The sequence below is a fragment of the Lepidochelys olivacea genome (genome assembly GCF_965140295.1).
Source record: "Lepidochelys olivacea isolate rLepOli2 genome assembly, chromosome: 13".
Lineage (NCBI taxonomy): Eukaryota > Metazoa > Chordata > Testudines > Cheloniidae > Lepidochelys > Lepidochelys olivacea.
Window position 1 is genome coordinate 6,121,768 of NC_140423.1, and position 19,880 is coordinate 6,141,647.

The following is a 19,880-nucleotide window of genomic DNA, read 5'->3' on the forward strand; positions in this document are numbered from 1 at the left end:
TTGAGCCAGTTCTTGTTGCTGCTGACTGACTGATACCCGTTTGGTTCGTGATTTGATGCCACATATCTTCTTAACAAGGCGTCCGAATAGCCTGAGATTTCATTATGTGCTCAGGCAATAGAGTCAGGGTCATTCTCTTTCTGTCTTTTAATTGGTTTTAGTGCACCTAGTACTTGAAAAAAGTACAAAACAGACAGCCTCGGAGACAGAAGTCCTGCCTTGATTCACAGATCCCTGGGTGACAAGATTGCTGGAACCAGGGCCCTGTTCATCCCTGGCATTTCTCTGCTGAGAGTGCTCGTGAGGATGCCAATCCGAAGAGTGGATTTTGGATTTGTAGGTGTTTGACCACTAGGAATTAGACGGAGACCACCTTGTTTCCCCTAGGCCACCAAAGAGCCACTGGATGGTAATACTGCGCGCTTGATAATACTTCTCGCTCCTGTGGGCTGGATCTAAACTGGAGGCTGAGTGGTAAAATGCTCCTCACCTCACTACCCATCTCAGAGAATCCAGATGGGGCAGGATTTTCAGAAGTGCTTAATTGCATGAAGAACACGAGTCCCAGTGGAAGCCAATGGGACGTCTGTCGATTTCAGATAGTCACATGCCCCCCCTCACCAGAGCCCCTCACAGTCTTTAATGTATTGATCCACATGATGCCCTTGGGATGTAGAGTGATGCGATTGCCCCCATTTTCCAGGAGGGGAACTGAGGCACAGAAAGGCTAAGGGACTTAGTTAAGGTCACATAGGAAATCTGTGGCAGAGCAGGGACTAAAACCCGGGTCTCTCAAGACTTAGGCCAGGGCCCCAACCACTGAGCCATCCATGTTCTCTTACATCATTTAGGTGTTTTTGAAAACCTCACCCATAATTTTCATGGAAAGCAACAGAGATGCTGGATGAAGTAGTACACAGGGCTGGTCCACAGAGCCTCTTAACTGAGAGATCTGCATCCACATTCTGAACACCTTTAAAAAGCAAGTAGGCCAGTGAAGTCAATGAGGTTACCCCAGGGATGAGTTTACTAGCGTTCTTGTCCAAGCCTCTAGTGGTTGGCGGTCCACTATTCAGTTATGCGCAGCCAGCGTTCTTTACTCAGGGGAGGCGTAGGACTGGGTTAAACAGGTTGTGGTCTAGGTCAGGACATAGTTTTGGACAGCACTGTGGAGGAAGCTAGTACAATGCCTGCTGGTAATATGCCTTGCTAAAGCCAGTGCAGTCAGCCCCTCACTTTCACAGTGCAAATGAAAACATAGCAGCCATCTTCTCCAGCTAGGACATCATCAGCTGTGATCTTCCATTGGGCCTATTAATCTTTGCATTCTCCAGGAGGGATGATGAAGATCCTCCATTCATTTGCAGTGTGTGTGAGATGGGGAGGAGGAATCGTGAAACTGCTTTATTGACAGCACCGTATCTGCAGGTTCTTAACCTCATCCCGTGAACATTCCACAATCCTGCCAGATCTCACTGGCGAGGCTAACTGAGTATCAAAAGACCAAGTCCAGGTCTTATTGAAGTAAATGGGAGTTTTGCCCTGGGTTTAAGCGTTCGTAGGCTTTGCCCAAAGTGCTATTTTTACACTTGTTAATTAATTAATTAATCATGTTTCTTATGGTAGTGGCTAAGGGCCAACCAAGAATGGCTCCAGATTGTGTTAGGTACTGTACAAATACAGAGTAATCGTCTTTAGTTTTTGCAGATAAACCTAGATATTCAATTAATGTTATAGGGGAAAATGGTCTCTAGTAGTTACAGACGTCGATTGTGAGGCAGGACTCCTGGGTAGTATCACTGGTGAGGTTGATATGTGACAACCATGTAACTCAGTAGTTCTCAAACTTTTGTACTGGTGACCCCTTTCACATAGCAAGCCTGAGTGTGACCCCTGCGTATAAATTAAAAGCACGTTTAAATATATTTAACCCCATTATAAATGCTGGATGCAATGTGGGGTTTGGGGTGGAGGCTGACAGCTCGCGGCCCCCAATGTAATAACCTCATGACCCCCTGAGGGGTCCTGACCCCCAGTTTGAGAACCGCTGATATAACTCCTTTGTGCCTCAGTTTACCCCGTGAACACTGGCAATAACACTACCCTTCTCTCACATGGAGGATTAATTTGTCAATATTTGTAAAATGAATTAAGCTCTTTCAGAGAAAGATGCTGTACTCTACGGAATCATATTCTTATTAACTATTCCTCACCATTTTTAAAAATCCTCTTGACATTATTTTGAACGGTGTATTTTTACCCTAGTTTTTCACTTCTAGTCTCTATACAAAAAGGCACCATGGGGTATCTTTTCTGATCAGTTATTTTTATTGTCACCTTATCTTCCCCCACTCAGCTTGTCTTTTTCATCCACCTGTTGAATCCAGTCTGTCATTCAGATTGCGAGCTGGCCAGGGTAAGGTCTGTCTTCCTTGTTACATGTCTGTACAACACCTAACACAATGGGACATTGCTCTGTGATTGGTTTCAGAGTAGCAGCCATGTTAGTTTGTATTTGCAAAAAGAAAAGGAGGACTTGTGGCACCTTAGAGACTAACAAATTTATTGGAGCATAAGCTTTCGTGAGCTACAGCTCACTTCATTGGATGCATTCAGTGGAAAATACAGTGGGGAGATTTATATACACAGAGATTGACGTTCCTAGGCACTGTTGCAATACAAATAAATCATAATAATATCAATAGTTTCTGTAGATAGCTAATATATATTATACATTATCCAGCTATAATACAGTGCGCCTGCAGGCCACATTATCTCTTCAAAAAACTGGCGGGTATTTGTAACCTCCATTGGTGCTGACTTGCCAACATGTATGGGCCGTACAAAGCATGAGGTTGCCATTAAACGCCTTTGAATTATTAGTGGCTTGCTAATGTTTTAGCCTGAAAGTGGATTGTGTGTCTTGCCCCCATAGTCTCCCAGTGCCTTTGGCCTTTTAACTCTCCCATCCCTTTAGTTTCCCTGGGGTTTGTGGGGTTGTATCAGTGGGGTTAATGAATTGTGACACCTCTAGGGAAAGGTTTCTCCATCATTAGCATACTGCTTTTCTCCTCTCCCTCCTCCCCCAGGCATGGCACCAAACCTGCTGCCAGCCAGCGGGATTAATTCTTCATTCTCACAGAGAGAAAGTTCACTCCCCAGTGAAAAGCAAACAGGACAGAGAAGTGTGCGAAAGTAAGATTCAGTGTTAAATATGCAGTGCGAGATGCAAGGATTTAGCCACATGGTTCCCTTTAATGTTACTGGAAGGCTGTGAAGGAGGAGAAGCATCTGTTTTGGAAGAGAGGAAAGCTGGATCTTTTTCCACCATAGGAACAAAGGAACTGCCATCCCATATCAGAGCAGTAGGCGCTCAGATACTATTAGCAGTAGAGAACCCTAATATAGAATAGGTTTCAGCTCCTGTATTTTCACTTCATGCGTCTGATGGAGCTTATGCCCAAATAAATGTGTTAGTCTCTAAGGTGCCACAAGGACTCCTCCTTATAGATAGAACAGTCTGTCTCTGATGGTGGCCAAGACCAGATGTTTCAGAATCCAGAGTAATGGACAAGTGTAAGATAACCTGTCCTAGGGAAATTTCTTTGTGACTCTCACAATTACTGATTTGCTTATGCCCTGATCCGTGAGGATTGATATCCCTTCCATTTTTTATCCTAATATCCTGTGGCAGTGAATTCCACAGGTTAAATTTGCATCATATTACATTTATTGCAATTCAGTTTAATTGCATATCCACTTCTATTGGTGACCTGAAAAAGGGTAAATAGGAACACCTGATTTACCTTCTCTAGAGTGTTTATATTGTATACCTTTATCATGTCAGCCCTCCCTATTAGCCTCCTCTCTAAGCAGCCCTAATCTTTTTCAGTCACTGGAAATCTTTTCATGCCGTTTCTGCTGTACGTCATTTGGAATGAGGTGCCCCAGACCTGAACACAGTAATCTCAATGAGGGTGTACAATTCAATTATGTAATGGCATCATAATATTTTCAGTAGTATTTTGTGCATTCTAACATTTGTTTGCTTTTGGCTGCTGTTCAAACATGGGGGAAAAGATTTGAATTCAGTTCAAGGGATAAGTGAAAATTTTGACTGTTCATTCTCCAGTCCCACCCAAACCAGTTTACCCCAGGCTGTAATACTGAGCTCCGTAGGGATAGGTTGAGGGCCACAGTCTGCTCTCACTGAGGCTGGTGTGAATCTGGAGTTATTCTGTTCACTTCGGTGGGATGAAACTTGGTCTATACTGGCATACCTGAGAACAGAATTGAATTTTAATAGCCAAATTTGCCCTTTTGCACAGGCCTATTTGGCCTTAAAAAATTAATCAGAGGTTAATCAGAGGTCTTTTTGTTTTGTTTCCTAAACCAAAGTTCTTTCTGAAGAGCTAAAAACGTGTGACACGGCAGACATTTTGAATTAATTTGTGAGTAATATAATAACTGAGAAATTGTGCAGGAGTACATAATTGCCATGGGAATATATATGGAAATGTATTTGCCTGGCATATACAGTGGTGATATGCACTTATTTCACAGTTACTTCCCATGCAATTGCTATCAAAACTTGCAACAATTTCATTTGGTCAAGTAAAGTGAGGTAACTGGGGAATTACCCAGTGCACACACTTTTCTAATAGCCGTTAAATGAGAACTTGGATCATATTTTGTGGAGCCACATTCGGCTCAGGTTGCATGCTTGCAACAAACTGCGGGATTTCATCAATGACTTACCCATTTAAGAATGTCTGGGGAGCACAGGTCAAATATTCCACTGACGATCTGTTAGAGACCACTTTTATAAAGAGGGACAGTGCTACTAAAATAGCATTGTCTGGAATATTTGAAAGTGTGATATAGGTTAAATAGCTCGATGAACTACTCAAAATGTACACTCTAAAGACTGGCATTATTTTTTCTCTCCTTTTCTTTGTGTCATCCAGTTTTCTCCTAGTTTTCTCCTGCCTGGTACTATCCGTCTTTTCAACCATCGATGAGTATCAGAACAGCTCAGAAGGGGCCCTCTACATCCTGGTAAGTTGGGAGTTGCAAACATAAGACAGAGCACGAGCAAGAAACAAACAATGTTGGCCTTTTCAAACATGGCACGCATTTGAGCTGTGGTGTTCAGGATGGATGGGGCAGAGGCTATGGCTGAGACATCACCGGGGCATGAAGAGATTCAGCCTTCTAAGTGAGGGATAAGCATTTTTTCTCTATGCAAACATTTGTCTGGATTTGACATGCTTTCCAACCCAAAGCCGTGTAAATCTTTAAAAGCAAGCACTGAAGAGTAAGACCCCTTGGAAGGAATGGGGAGCGCTTGTATTAACCTGTAAAAATCCTGAAGATCCAACAATACCCACTTTCTCTTAAGGTGAAAGACAAATATGACTCCAAATCTAAGCTGGTGTATTAGCTCCTGGTGCCACCTGGTTCATTTTGAATCATCTTTAATTTTTCTTGTCTCTGTTTCAGGTCTGGGTAACAATAATACTGCATTTAGCCTGCACTCACAGGGCCAAAATCAATTATTATTTACACTGAGTGTAAATCTGAAGTCATCTGGATTTGCCCCAATGTAAACGAGGAAAGAATGTGACTCACAGTGTCAAGGATGACTTTAAAAATCTGACAGGTTTCAGAGTAACAGCCGTGTTAGTCTGTATTCGCAAAAAGGAAAGGAGTACTTGTGGCACCTTAGAGACTAACCAATTTATTTGAGCATGAGCTTTCGTGCATCCGATGAAGTGAGCTGTAGCTCACGAAAGCTCATGCTCAAATAAATTGGTTAGTCTCTAAGGTGCCACAAGTCCTCCTTTTCTTTTTTTAAAAATCTGAACTGGTGCATGTTCAATATGTGTGTGTGTGTGTGTGTTTCTCTGCAATTGCAAAATCCTGCAGTATTGTGGGCCTGCATTTAGAAGCTGGTTTGATGCCCGTTTAAAATTGTGGCCTTAAATGGCTAAGCTGACATTGGACCACAGCAGAATCAGCCTAGGTGAGTTGCCTCCGTTCCCCATGCTGTACATTTCTGCATTTATCTGAGCTGACATAAAGCTGAATGGTTTTACTACTTAAACAGCTTGGCATGCCTTCCACTGACAATTTGGCTTCCGGTAACATGCTGAGTGATAGGTAGCAGAATTCCTGTTGGCACAGATGCTTACTTCATAGGGCTCCCAGAATTCATCGCATCTCCCGGTCTTTGCCTTTCCCGTCCTCCACTCCCACTCCGCACATCAACCAGATACCAGAAGCTAGTGAAAGCTTAATGAGAGTCCTGTACTACTCAGCATCAGCCCACGTGAGGTAAACACCATGAGTGAAGAAATCAGAGAACGTAACATACTGACAGCGAGCGGAGCTTTGTAGCACTGTGGGCTCATTCCCTCTGTATCTTTGTTTGTGGGGAGAAAAGTAACTGTGTGTTGGCACAAACGGCAGGTCAATAGTGAAGTGTCTCAACTGGCGAGGCAGAAGGCTGTTGGAACAGGGTAGGAACTCAGTCGAGACTGGTGTGGATTTTCAGGTAGTTTGGGTTAACCCATTAGAGTTCAGAAACCAATATATATATATATATATATACAGTATATATACTTAGACACAGAAGAACACAGGCCCAGACTTTCCAAGGGGCTTGGGACCAGACTTTCAATTTTTCAGCACTGATAATTGGGCCAGATTTTCAGAAGATCTCAGGTCCCACTTAGACACCGAAATAAGGATATAAGGTGCTTACCCTCCAGCTGCTCCTGTTGTGACCCTTGTCTTCAGATTTTTCAGAATTGATCACTGCCCAATGGATTGAGCTCTTTTAAAAATCTGGCTCATAATTCTCTTTCCCCCATCACCTCCCTCGGGTGACAAAAATAGGAAACGGTCAGTTCTGGGCCAGAGCTAAACTTTTGTCTCCCTACAGAGCTAAAACTGTCTTGCCAAGGGAAAGATCAACTGTGTAATGAGGGAGAAGGTTTCAAAATAGGGATGGACTTGAACACAGCATCCCATGCTAAATAACAACCCCTCCACCAAATTTTGGAGGAATTTGAAAGCTGAATTTGGATCTTAACCTGACTCTAGCAATTAGTCTCTATCTTTATCTTGCATCACAGTCTCATCTCTTTGGAACTGTTAGAATCCAGATCCCAGTTTTGTGGCTTGATTCCATTTTTTTGGTCAGAGTCACAATTCTCCTCAGAAAGGACTGTAACAGTGAGGAACAAAATGAGCTTTATTAGTAGATGCTGTTTCAGCCCTCCGCATTGAATCATAGAATCATAGAATCATAGAATATCAGGGTTGGAAGGGACCCCAGAAGGTCATCTAGTCCAACCCCCTGCTCAAAGCAGGACCAATTCCCAGTTAAATCATCCCAGCCAGGGCTTTGTCAAGCCTGACCTTAAAAACCTCTGAGGAAGGAGATTCTACCACCTCCCTAGGTAACGCATTCCAGTGTTTCACCACCCTCTTAGTGAAAAAGTTTTTCCTAATATCCAATCTAAACCTCCCCCACTGCAACTTGAGACCATTACTCCTCGTTCTGTCATCTGCTACAATTGAGAACAGTCTAGAGCCATCCTCTTTGGAACCCCCTTTCAGGTAGTTGAAAGCAGCTATCAAATCCCCCCTCATTCTTCTCTTCTGCAGGCTAAACAATCCCAGCTCCCTCAGCCTCTCCTCATAAGTCATGTGTTCCAGTCCCCTAATCATTTTTGTTGCTCTTCGCTGGACTCTCTCCAATTTATCCACATCCTTCTTGAAGTGTGGGGCCCAAAACTGGACACAGTACTCCAGATGAGGCCTCACCAATGTCGAATAGAGGGGAACGATCACGTCCCTCGATCTGCTCGCTATGCCCCTACTTATACATCCCAAAATGCCATTGGCCTTCTTGGCAACAAGGGCACACTGCTGACTCATATCCAGCTTCTCGTCCACTGTCACCCCTCGGTCCTTTTCCGCAGAACTGCTGCCTAGCCATTCGGTCCCTAGTCTGTAGCTGTGCATTGGGTTCTTCCGTCCTAAGTGCAGGACCCTGCACTTATCCTTATTGAACCTCATCAGATTTCTTTTGGCCCAATCCTCCAATTTGTCTAGGTCCTTCTGTATCCTATCCCTCCCCTCCAGCATATCTACCACTCCTCCCAGTTTAGTATCATCCGCAAATTTGCTGAGAGTGCAATGCACACCATCCTCCAGATCATTTATGAAGATATTGAACAAAACCGGTCCCAGGACCGACCCTTGGGGCACTCCACTTGATACCGGCTGCCAACTAGATATGGAGCCATTGATCACTACCCCTTGAGCCCGACAATCTAGCCAGCTTTCTACCCACCTTGTAGTGCATTCATCCAGCCCATACTTCCTTAACTTGCTGACAAGAATACTGTCTGCAACACTTTCTTCCCTGTGCCTTCTTCTTGGACTAATTGCATTGTCTCCCATGCAGGAAATAGTCACCATCGTGGTGTTTGGTGTGGAATACTTCGTGAGAATCTGGGCTGCCGGTTGCTGCTGTCGATACCGGGGCTGGAGGGGAAGATTAAAATTTGCCCGCAAACCCTTCTGTGTCATTGGTAAGAACTGCTGCCCAGCAGTGGGTTTGATGGATGGCAGCAGCTACTGCTGAGAGTGCACAATGAATGGGATAAGGGCCTCGTGGGCTGTGCTCAGGATGACCGCTGAATTTGCTGTACTGTGGGTCAAGGGGAGCTGTCTGGTTTGCTTAGTGGGCCCAAGGCCTCCCTGGGAGGAATGCATAGTATTGGTGTAGAGGTCCTACAGGGAGCTAGAGGACAGTGAGCCTGTCATGGAGGATTCGGGCTTATTGTAGGCCTGGGCCTGATTCTGAGCTACTGCATTCTCATGGTTGGAGCAGGGATGGAAGACGGGGCAAAGGTGGTTGCAACCCACCTTTGTGTTCTTCGTGTCCTGGACCTGTGCAGGGCCCTGCCCAGTCCCAGATAAAGTTAGAGCAGCTTCGGAATGGCATAAAGTGACCTTTGATGTGGCTGCCGCTCCTATGCCCAGATAAAGCGGGGAGAGTTTAGTGCAAGGCCAGCCACCTAGCCTCATAAAAAACAACCAACTAAGCCCAAACTCCATGGTTATAGAAACAAAACCAGGCTGCCATTCCAGTAACTGTGGCTGCTCAGCAGAGAATGCTGCTGACCCCTCATACCCTTTGTAGTAAGATGCTATACAGGATGAAACAGGTGGTGGATGCAAAGCTTAGAGAAGAGGAGGCTGGATACAGGCCCAAATGATCCTGGGTAGATCAGATATTCACACGAAGGCCTGTGATAGAACAATGCATAGAACATATTATCAATGCCATTGACTTTCAAAAGGCATTTGACAGCCTGCATAGACATACGTTGTGCAATATTCTTTAGTCTTACAGAATTCCAGCTGACGTCATCAACATCATCAATGTAAAGAGCACTGGAAGGGTGAATAACCAGATAGTAGAGTGGTTCAGTGTGGAGGCTGGCGTGAAGCAGGGCTGCGTTCGATCTCTGCTGTTGTTTGGCATTGCCACAGACTAGATAATGAAGGATTATTAGCAGCACAAACACTGACATAGCCTGGGTAGATGGCAAACACCTAGAAGATCTCGGCTTTGCTGTTGATGTCATGCACTTGAGCAATACCCCTCAAAAGCGACAGAGATAGAATCTTTAGCAAAAACAGCAGGCCAAGCAGGGCTCAAAATCAGTTACACCAAAACAAATATTTTTGAAACCCAGATGTCAAGCAGTAACATTGTATCAGAGGGCAAAAAGATCCAGGAAGTAGAACAGCTCAGTTAGCTGGTCAGCACCGTACTAGCCAACAGAAATGTCAAGAAAGAAGTGACATCAAGGATAGGAAAGGCATCCGCAGCATTCAAGTAACTCAGCAATGTATGGAAATCAAAGCTAAACGGCATCAAAACAAAAGGGAGGATTTTCCACTCAAATGTAACCTCAGAGCCAACATATGGCTGTGAGAGCTGAAGATTTATTAAAGTGTTAGCTAGAAACCTAGATCCCTTTGAAAACAAGCGCTTAGGAAAGATTCAGGGCATAGGGTGGAGAGACTTCACCACCCACAAAGAGATCCGAGAACTCATCAACCTGCAGCTGGTCTCCGCTAGACTTAGAAGGAAGCACTGGCCATATCTGGGGCATGTACTCCGGATGCACAGACTCCTCCACGAAGCTGTCAAGTGAAAACCAACTGGTGTGAGGAAACAGGGAGCCTGAGAGAAATCTTAACAGGGAGGGCAGAACAGCTGATCTCAATACCCTGGAGCAGATGGAAGCAGCAGCTAATGACAGAGCGGGATGGAAGAGGTTGTTTTCTTCCCTCTGTGCCAACATGGCTGTGAGAAGGATGCAATAATATAAGTGTAGTTCAGAATCAGGCCCTTTGTGTCTCCTTTGAGAAGAGAAGTGATCTGTTAGAACATGGGGATGGGAGCTAGGGTATGGGGTTCTGTGTCTGTATCTCCATTTGCCTTTCCATAAGACTGATATTACAGTAATTATCTGCCTCACAAGGGAGTTATAAACCTTAATTAATTATTGGCTGTAAAGTTCTTTGAGATTCTGTGGTGGAAGGGGCTGTCTCTGTGCAAAGCAGTTACTTTTAACAGGGTGAGGTGGTGTCAGAGGTGGGCAGGGAGAGGAAGAGAAGGGATGCATTTGTTCTCAGTGCTTTCTAGAGATGGGCTTAAGCCACCACATTTGGATCTGGACCCTGATTTGACCATCACAGAGCTGGGGATGCTTTATGCAGGGTTTTGGTTTAGCCCATTATAAAACCAGAGGCATCTACAAAATTCACGTAGTGATCTGAATGATGGTTTTCAGATCCCTGAAAGCCCTGGGGTATTGAGACCTAGGCTTTTGCTTTGGGCAAAGGTGGGTGCTTTTAGTACTCCCATGCACCCACCTTTCCTCCATCAGTGGCAGAAACAGGCCTTCCTAAAACACAGCCCTTTAGGTTTTCCTGAATGCGTTGGGCAGTGAGACTCCCATGTCAAGGTGGACCTTAGAAACAGCAGTACACTGGCTAAAGAAGATAGTGCACCTCTGCTGATGCACTTTGCAGAGGCTTATTCCAGGCTAGAAATGTTGCATTTTGCATCAAGCCAGAATTCAATCTTTAGAGTCTTGGCAACCTTTCTCCTGGTGGAGGAGGTGTGAGGAGAAGAGGAATGTGAATTTCATTAAACCGTGCAGTGAATCACACAGCGTGGGTTAATATTAGTTGTACGTGGCCATGTGCTTCCTCCATAGGATGTGACAGACACATCACTCATTTTTATAACAGACACACATGCGCGCGCACCTACCCCTATTCCCAATGGACTTAGTAGCGGTTTATACGTGTCGGAATCTTTGAGGTGGTATGTTATCTTTTCTCCAGCTCTGCAGAGTTATCTTTTCTCCAGCTCTGCAGAGTTAGGAGCTCAGATACCGTGGAGATGGGTGCAGTGTACTACCCTGAATACCTGGATAGGAAAGACGAGGAAGAGGGAGAAGTGCTCAGGAGGCCAGCTGGGGGATGTGGCTGCCCAAGACTGAGCAGTGAAGTGGGGTATCTGAGATGCGGGGCCTGTGTGGATAAAAGATGCTGTTCTAGGGTTTAGCCTGAGGAAGAAGCATCCATCCCTAAACTGGCATGATCAGTCAATAGCAGAGTCACCACCAACCCTGGCTGATGGTACCAAAACTGTTTTATTTCTTTCCACCAAACTGACTCCAGCTAATAATGGAAGGTGAGAACAGAGGTGATGAGTGAGGGGTCCTTTCCAGACCAAAGGCAAGGGGCTCACCCTAGAGTAGTGCCAGCCTGATGTCTCATCACCCACAGAGGTAGGAAAGACGAAGGAGTCCGTTTGTAAAAGCCCATCCAGGGGAGGTGATGGTTGGTGTGCGAGGTCCATGAAATCCTTCCTCTTACGCTCTGCTTCCTTGCAGACATCATGGTGCTGATTGCGTCCATTGCCGTGCTGGCAGCAGGATCCCAAGGGAATGTCTTTGCCACCTCGGCTCTCAGGAGTTTGCGGTTCCTGCAGATATTGCGCATGATACGAATGGACCGTAGAGGTGGTACCTGGAAGCTTCTGGGGTCTGTGGTCTATGCCCATAGCAAGGTGAGTGAGACCTGGATAACTGGACTGATCAGCTCCTTTACACATTTTTCCTCACAAAGAACACTACTTTGGTTCCCCCCGCCCCCTAATATTTTGATGCCTGGGTGATTATCATTTGTGGGAAGTACCTTGAAGGTGGCTGCAGTGGCTATTTTCAGAAGCAATGTGGGTTAGTAATTAGCCTGCACAAACCCACAGCCATGAAGGAGCTGGGAGGCTGGTTAAACTGCATCTGGCAGCAGTCAATATATATGTGATTAAATGCTGATGATGTTGCAAATGCTTTATATAAAGCATGTATTTCAAAGAGGCTGCATGTCTGAAAATTTACCCCTTGGGCTCATCCATTTGCAGATAGCGCCATCTTGACCATGTCCTCCTCCTAATCATTAATAAATGTATTAACTAGTCCCAGGCCCAGAACTGATCCCTAGCGTATTCCATTATTCACCTTCCAGCAGTTTGGGGAGCATTCATTCACAACATTTTGTTTCCTATCACTTAATCTCTGACAATATTTTGTCCCTTATCTTGAGGTTTATTTGTTTTCCTTAAGAGCCTTAGCAAATTTATCAGAAGCTTAGTAAAAAATATCAGAAAACTACCGTCTACCAGGTTTCCTTCATCTGCTCTTGTATTAGCTTTGTCCAAGAATGTGACAGTTTGAAGATGCATAATTTACCTCTGACATACTTTCCTATGTAGTGAATGCGACCTTTTTTCTACAATTTGCTGAAATGTGGATATAGTGCATCTCAACAAACTAATAAGGTTTCTTAAAGAATCATTTTGTGGTTCTGAGGCTGGGGAAATGGGAAAGCATGAATCATCCTATTGCATCTGCAGTTTAATGTGATGAAGAGATACCTCAGTATTTGATTTAGCAACTTTGGTTATTGAAACCTTTTCCCTAGGTGTGGATCAAGTATGTGATCATTCTGACATTGTATGACTTCAGTGGAAAAATGAGAGAGAAAGATTGGGTGGTATCCTCTGATTCTGCACCATTAGATGCTTTGCCATTCAGGTGAAATATTAAACCTAGAGCTGTGCAAAGTGTTCCCAAGGAAACCAGAGACAATACTATACCTAGCAGTTTCCTGATGTGTTACAAACTTCATCCAGGTTCCATTAGAAGATTTAAAGCCAATCAGGGCTTTTTGTTTTGGTGAATGAAACTTGATGTTTCCCAGTGCATTTGCTTCACTTGGGTGTGAACCTTTACACAAAACTCCAGGGTTACAAACCCCACCCAAATCCAAATCAAAGGAAACGTTCACATGAAGCTATGTGAACTAAAGCCAAGACCATACAGCTTTCGTTAGACCACGCTCCCTTGTGTCAAACACTGATGGTTATCCAAGTAGTGGTGTTTTTCCTAAAGAAGTAGGAAATCATGAAAGTTCCAATAAGGTTATGTGGCTTCTGCTGCTCAGCTTAAAATCTCTACTCCAGCTGCCTAACAGCCATGAGCTTGCCAGTTCAGTATATAATTCACTGTTATAAAGTTTCTAGCAGGGGTAAGCCCACACTCAAATCCTGGGATCCAAACACCCCTGAAATGTGGGGATAAGATCCAGATGCATATTCAAACTTTGTAGGTGGTCTCCATCATGAGACCGATGTGCTTAGACCACTGGACTGGGACCCAGAAGATCAGTTCTCAACTCTAACACAGACTCTGCATGTGACCTCGGGCAAGTCTCTCTGGCCTGCATCCTCAAAGGTACTTAGAAATCCATTGGAGTTAGGCACCTAAATACTTTTGGGATCTGGGCCTTAATGACTCTGTGTCTCAGTTCCTCATCTTTCAAATGGGGATAATAATACCTCCTGTCTCCCACCTTGTCTTATCTATTCAGGTGGTCAGTGCTTCAGGGCAGGGGCTGTCCCTACTTTATGTGTATATACTGCTCCTAGCACAATGGGGCCCTGCCCATGTGGAGTGTCTGAACACTACTGTAATATTACTTCTACTAATAGTCTTGAAACCAAACCCCAGAGCTGAACACCCACAAACTTTGGGAAAGTTGAGCTTTGAACCCCGGCTCTGCATTCGGGGATACCCTGAGTATGAAAGGCATAGTATGGAAACACATTGTTCTATTCTGTTCCTTAACTATCTTGCAGGAGCTGATTACTGCCTGGTATATTGGCTTTCTGTGCCTCATTCTGGCCTCTTTCCTGGTGTACTTGGCCGAGAAAGGAGAAAATGAGCACTTTGATACATACGCAGATGCGCTCTGGTGGGGCCTGGTGAGTAATTTCCACAAAACAGCAGCTGCCGGTTATTAAAATGAAATGGCCATTAACCCTTCCATCCTTTATCACTTATGTGAGAAGTTGACTGATGCGTGTTTAGTTAGCATTATTATTAAATGGTTTCCAGCTATTCAGTTAAGTACTTTTCACAGATATTCCCCTTAGGGAATGCTACACTATCTCATTCCTTGAGTTAGCCAGATCATAGACAGCTACAGGAGAGGCAGCCTCTGCTCCCAGGACTAGGGAAGGACAGTCTGGCCATTGCAACTTGGCACCAGCTGACCAAAAAGTGACTGTTTCAATGAGGTTCTGAAGGGAGCTGTGTTCAGCTCTGCAGGCGGGAGGTTAACCAGGGTAAAATGAAGCTTGGGCTATAGGAGGTGCCACTCAGCGGCTCCCCCCACGTGAGCACCTCGGAGATGTCACCGTGTAGGTGTGTGTCTGGAGAGGGGTGGGTTGATCTTGGACATCAGTTCTGTAGAGTTCCAGGAAGCTTAGCATCATGAGGGGGGCGGGGGAGTGGAAAGAAAGGGAGGAAGTGTGAGCAAAATCAGGAAAGGAGAAGAAGAATCAAACACTAAACAATGTTCGACTGTACTTGAAAATCATGGAGTGGAATGGCAATCAATTCAGACTTGCCTTATGCCAGCCTTGCACCACTGGGTTATGAAACTACCAGCATTGTCTAGTGGCTTGAGCTGATCAAAGAGCCAGGAACTCCTGCCTTCTGATCTAAGCTCTGCTACAGCATATCGTGTGGCCTTGGGCATGTCTCTTGACTTCTCTGTACCTCAGCTTTCCCACCTGTAAAATAGGAATAATGATGCTCTCCTACTTCACAGAGGGACGACCAGGATTAGTTAACTAATTCTCCTCTTACCTGAGGGCAACAGAGAGGAGAATTTGACTCATTTTTTGTAAAGTGCTTTGAATACTTCAAGCTACCTAGAGGTGCTAAGTATTACTACCCACGTTTCTTCTGGGATTGTGGCCACAAGGGGGCTTGTCAATCTTTCTCTGGATCCTCCCTCAATTAATTTTCCTCACTTATAAGGGTCCCTTATGCCTCAGGCAATTCCCATGAAACTGGAGTTATTCTTTAGGCAGCCTTGTTGGGATGTGACCTGCGTTCAAGCTTTGGTCTTCTGCAATGAGAGCAGTTCAGCAGAACCTAATTAATTCATGCTAATGACTAGGGGACTTGGCGTGGTGATGGAATTTGGCCAGTGGAAAGATTCCCATTGGCTTCAATGGGCTTTGGAGTAGACTCCTAGTGAATAAGCAACAAACAATGTGGACCAGAGTGAGCTCTGCGCTTAAGCAGGCACATAAGATGGAGGAGGAGTTCACTGGCCTTCCTACTTAAGCTTCATACAAGCTGGACACAATCGTAGTCTTTAAACGCTGGGAGTTCAAGAGCTGTCTGAGGCAAGTTCTGCTGTTGTTAGTCCACTGGCATCCAAAAAGTGCTAGATACTGACCATAGACAAAGAATGGGATTTTCAAAGGTGCCTAAGGGCAGGTTGACACTTAGGGTGGCGTGTAGCCTACAGACACTGCATGCCCAACTAGCATGGGTATAAATAGCAGTGTAGATGGTGAGGCACTTCTTTGGCAAGTCGAGTGCCCTATGTGCCTGAACCCTCAGGTACACACCCTACATGGCTCTCTGCAGGCCAAGGCAGTGCCTGCCCCATCTAAACTGCTATTTTTTGCATTGTAGTGTCCCCCCGCCTCCTGGCTCCTTTCCCCATCTCAAAGACAGACTCTGGAAGCAGGGAAAGGCTCTACTCTGCCAGAGCCTTTCACTGCTGCGTGTTGCAAGACACCGCAGACAGTGGGGATGCATCCTGCTTTTCACTGCAGCGCCTAGGCGCTGGAATTAGGGGTGCTGAGGGTGCTGCCTCACCCCCTGGCGGGAAGTGGTTTCCCTCATATCCAGGGTTTACAGTGTGGTTCAATGGCTCTCAGCACCCCCACTGTACACATTGTTCCAGAGCCCGTGCTGCAGCATGTAGCCACATGTGCCCTACAAGTGCAGACAAGATCTAAGTAACTTAGCAACACAAGTCCCATTGGGCTTTAGCATTTTGGAGAATCCCACCCAAGTTCCATCCCTGAACAGTGGAGCGGCTAAGACAATAGGCTTCTTCCAAAGGGCTGGTAGAAAGGGATAAAGCACATAATCAACCGAAATATTTACTTAGCAAGCACTAAATAGCCTCAATCCTTAAATGTGCTGCAGCCAAGTCGGTGTTAGTTGGCGAACATCTCCTAGGCTTCCTGGAGGAAATGCTCCTCATACCAATCTTTTCAAAGCGGTCAGGACCATGGCTTTCAAGGTTGGTACAACACTTGTGTTGTGTGGGGTCACTGGGAATACCAGAGGCACAATGCTTCCAGGACCTCCCACTAGGATATTACAACTCAATATCACCTCCTACCATGGACTTGGTTGCACCAGAACAGTTGAGCCATATCTAACAGAGATACTGAATTACTAAATGCATTTTGATCATGTATTTTGACAAGTGCTGTTTGCTTTTAATTATTCATAATAATACATCATAAGGTGCTGTTAAATGCACTGAAGCATATTTTGTAAAAGAATGAGGTCTTAGTAATAGAATGCTTTCAGTCGTGAAGTCACTCTGCTATTAAATCTCTGCCGACAAGTGCAGAGGACACTGCTGTTTAGTTTTTCTCTCTGTGTGTGTGTGTATGTGTGAATTATTGGATTAGCAGATTAACAAAGGGAGAATTAACGAGCTTCTAATCTACTTTGTCTATTGTTCTCCTGCTCCAACACTTCTGGAAGCCAGTCTCGGCTTCAGTATGGAGCTTGTTAAAACCTACACATGGGCCCCCAACCAAAATCCGAGATCTTAACAGCTCCAAGCTTTGGGAGGAATCAGCTGATCCAACAATGGGAAGACTGTTGTTAGTAAATTGCTCATCAAGGTTTTCAAGCACATTGGTTACAGTTAGGAAAACAAAGTGTGGTTTGAAGTAACTAGAAAACAAACAATGAGAAAAATTCAAAGCCAAGTTAACTACCCTCCCCTCCCCTCCAAGACAGCTAGACTTGGAGCTATCTTTTTTATCTGTCAAATGGAGCTGCTCAAAAATGGGGAAAATATTGCAAACACTTCCTTAAATATTTTTCCTGTAGGTTTTTGTTCATTGATATTCAAAATTGCTCTGAAAATTTCCATTGAAAATTTGGAAAAGTTGTACTATTTATTTAGGAGTTATTTGAAACCGCTCGTACAGCTTCTGGTATTCCTCTTGAGAGCCTTATCGAGCCATCACTCCCAACCCTGCTTCCATATTTCACTTTGTGTGAGGTCTAAATAGAAATTTAACTCTCTGGTTGCTGGAAGTCAGGGAACAGACAGCCACAGGGGGTTTGAAATCCAGGGGTGACCTGCTAGCCTCATTGAAATCAATGGGAGTTTTGTCATTGACGTCAGTGGGGTCAGGATATCACCAAAGTTTCAAATTTTGCAAATTAGATTCGTCTTAGGGTAAGAACAAATCTTAACTTCGACTGTTCTGGCCACTGACCGTGGTCCTGAAATACTGATCAGTGGCCCTGGAACTGAAGTGGCCCTGGCTCTAGACTGTTCTCAATGGTAGCAGATGACAGAACGAGGAGTAATGGTCTCAAGTTGCAGTGGGGGAGGTTTAGATTGGATATTAGGAAAAACTTTTTCACTAAGAGGGTGGTGAAACACTGGAATGCGTTACCTAGGGAGGTGGTAGAATCTCCTTCCTCAGAGGTTTTTAAGGTCAGGCTTGACAAAGCCCTGGCTGGGATGATTTAACTGGGAATTGGTCCTGCTTCGAGCAGGGGGTTGGACTAGATGACCTTCTGGGGTCCCTTCCAACCCTGATATTCTATGATTCTATGATGGTGAATGGTATAGGGCAGAAGAACTACCTAAGACGAGTTTGTATCTAAGTTCAATCCTTCCTTACAGGATTGGATTTGTTTTTATGTCTGTAGCAACACTTTCTTTAATGGAGGAGAGATTGATCACACATTGCTTAGATTGCGAGCTCTTCAGGGCGGGGGGCTGGCTCTTTGTTATATATTTATACAGTGCCTAGCACAAGGGGGTCTGGCCTGTACGCACTACTTCAGTACAAAAATCAATAGCAACAAAGAGGTAGGTCTGAATTCAAACTCCAAATGCAAGCGCCCCCCCCCCCATATTTTGGGAATGTTTGGCTCCTTTTCTGGATCTGCACTTAGTGGCTCTGGCCTAGATAACTCCCTGCTGAAATCTGTGTAGTAACCTCTCAGTGAATATAGAATAAAGCTGTTTCCAAGATATGTTTCAGTATAGAACAATCATTAAGATGCTTTTTGCTACATATTTTGTCTAAATGGCATCTAATGGAAAGATTTTGTAGTGCTTATGTCTATAAAATGCTTTAGGGAAAGCCACTGATTATATTTTTCTTCATATATAAATGAAGTTGTTTTAAGTTAATGTGTAGTAGGTTTAATTAACCTCATAGGTGCAGGACTGGGGTGCAGTTTGAACCCTCAGAGGCAGCTGTGCCCAAAGCAGTTGTAGAGGAGGGGCACTTTCAGTTCTGGAGAGGGATACATAGGAGTGCTGCTTGTAGAGGCTGCCTGGAAGATGTTCTGAATCACCGCATCCCTGCCTGCTTCACCCCATCCTGGCTTGCTCCACTCACTTTGTGGGCTGTGCTGGACCACCAAGGGAAGCAGGGTTGTAGCCCGCTGTGACGCTGCTACAAGCCTAAGTTTCTCCATTCTTTGCCAGCAGAATCATGGCTGTAAAACTATACCTGTCTCTTCTCCTGCATTCTAGAGGTCAAGGGTATCTTTGCAAATCTCCCACAACACACATACATGCCAACATCCCAACCCCTGCTTGGAGTATTATAGCAATATAATCAGTAATATATTCACAGTCGTGAATCAGGCTGTATTAAGCAGCAGTAATTTGTACCTTCAGGGTACTGTGCCGTTTTGAAATTGGAAGGGAAGCCAGTTAATAGGCACTTTTGGAAAGATTAGGAATAAACAGTTTCAGACCTTTATGCGTGGAAATAACTCTGCTTCATTTGAAAGAGCCACAGCTGAAATGCTTGATGTGAGTTTGGGGAATCCCGGTTATTTTTCTCAGTCCTGAAGGAGCCATTCCATCTCCTGCATGGACGCTTTGGACTAAAACGCATAAGCCTTCTCCCCAGAAGGCAGTGATGTGTATACGCCTGTTTAATGAAAAAAGCTGCCCATTCTGAGGGACGGATGTAAAAGCTCGTACCCCTCTGCACAGCGTGCAGGAAGGATGGCCTGGTGTTATCGCACTGGACTGGCAATCAGAGGCTCTGGGTGCAGTGCCTAGCTCTGCCACAGATTCCCTGGTGAAAGTAGGCAAGATAAGCTGTAGAAAGGAGC

The 19,880-nt window shown here is 44.8% G+C and overlaps 1 protein-coding gene across 3 annotated transcripts in view; it reads left to right on the forward strand.

Moving 5' to 3' along the window:
* The window catches only part of KCNQ2 (potassium voltage-gated channel subfamily Q member 2), a 123,423-nt gene that overhangs the window by 39,451 nt on the left and 64,092 nt on the right, over positions 1 to 19,880 (forward strand). For all 3 annotated transcript variants that reach the window (XM_084645531.1, XM_084645532.1, XM_084645530.1), the window contains exons 2-5: positions 4,968 to 5,058; positions 8,480 to 8,606; positions 12,000 to 12,175; positions 14,306 to 14,431. In XM_084645531.1, coding sequence (XP_084501657.1) covers positions 4,968 to 5,058; positions 8,480 to 8,606; positions 12,000 to 12,175; positions 14,306 to 14,431 — 520 coding nt within the window. The remainder of the gene's footprint in view (positions 1 to 4,967; positions 5,059 to 8,479; positions 8,607 to 11,999; positions 12,176 to 14,305; positions 14,432 to 19,880) is intronic.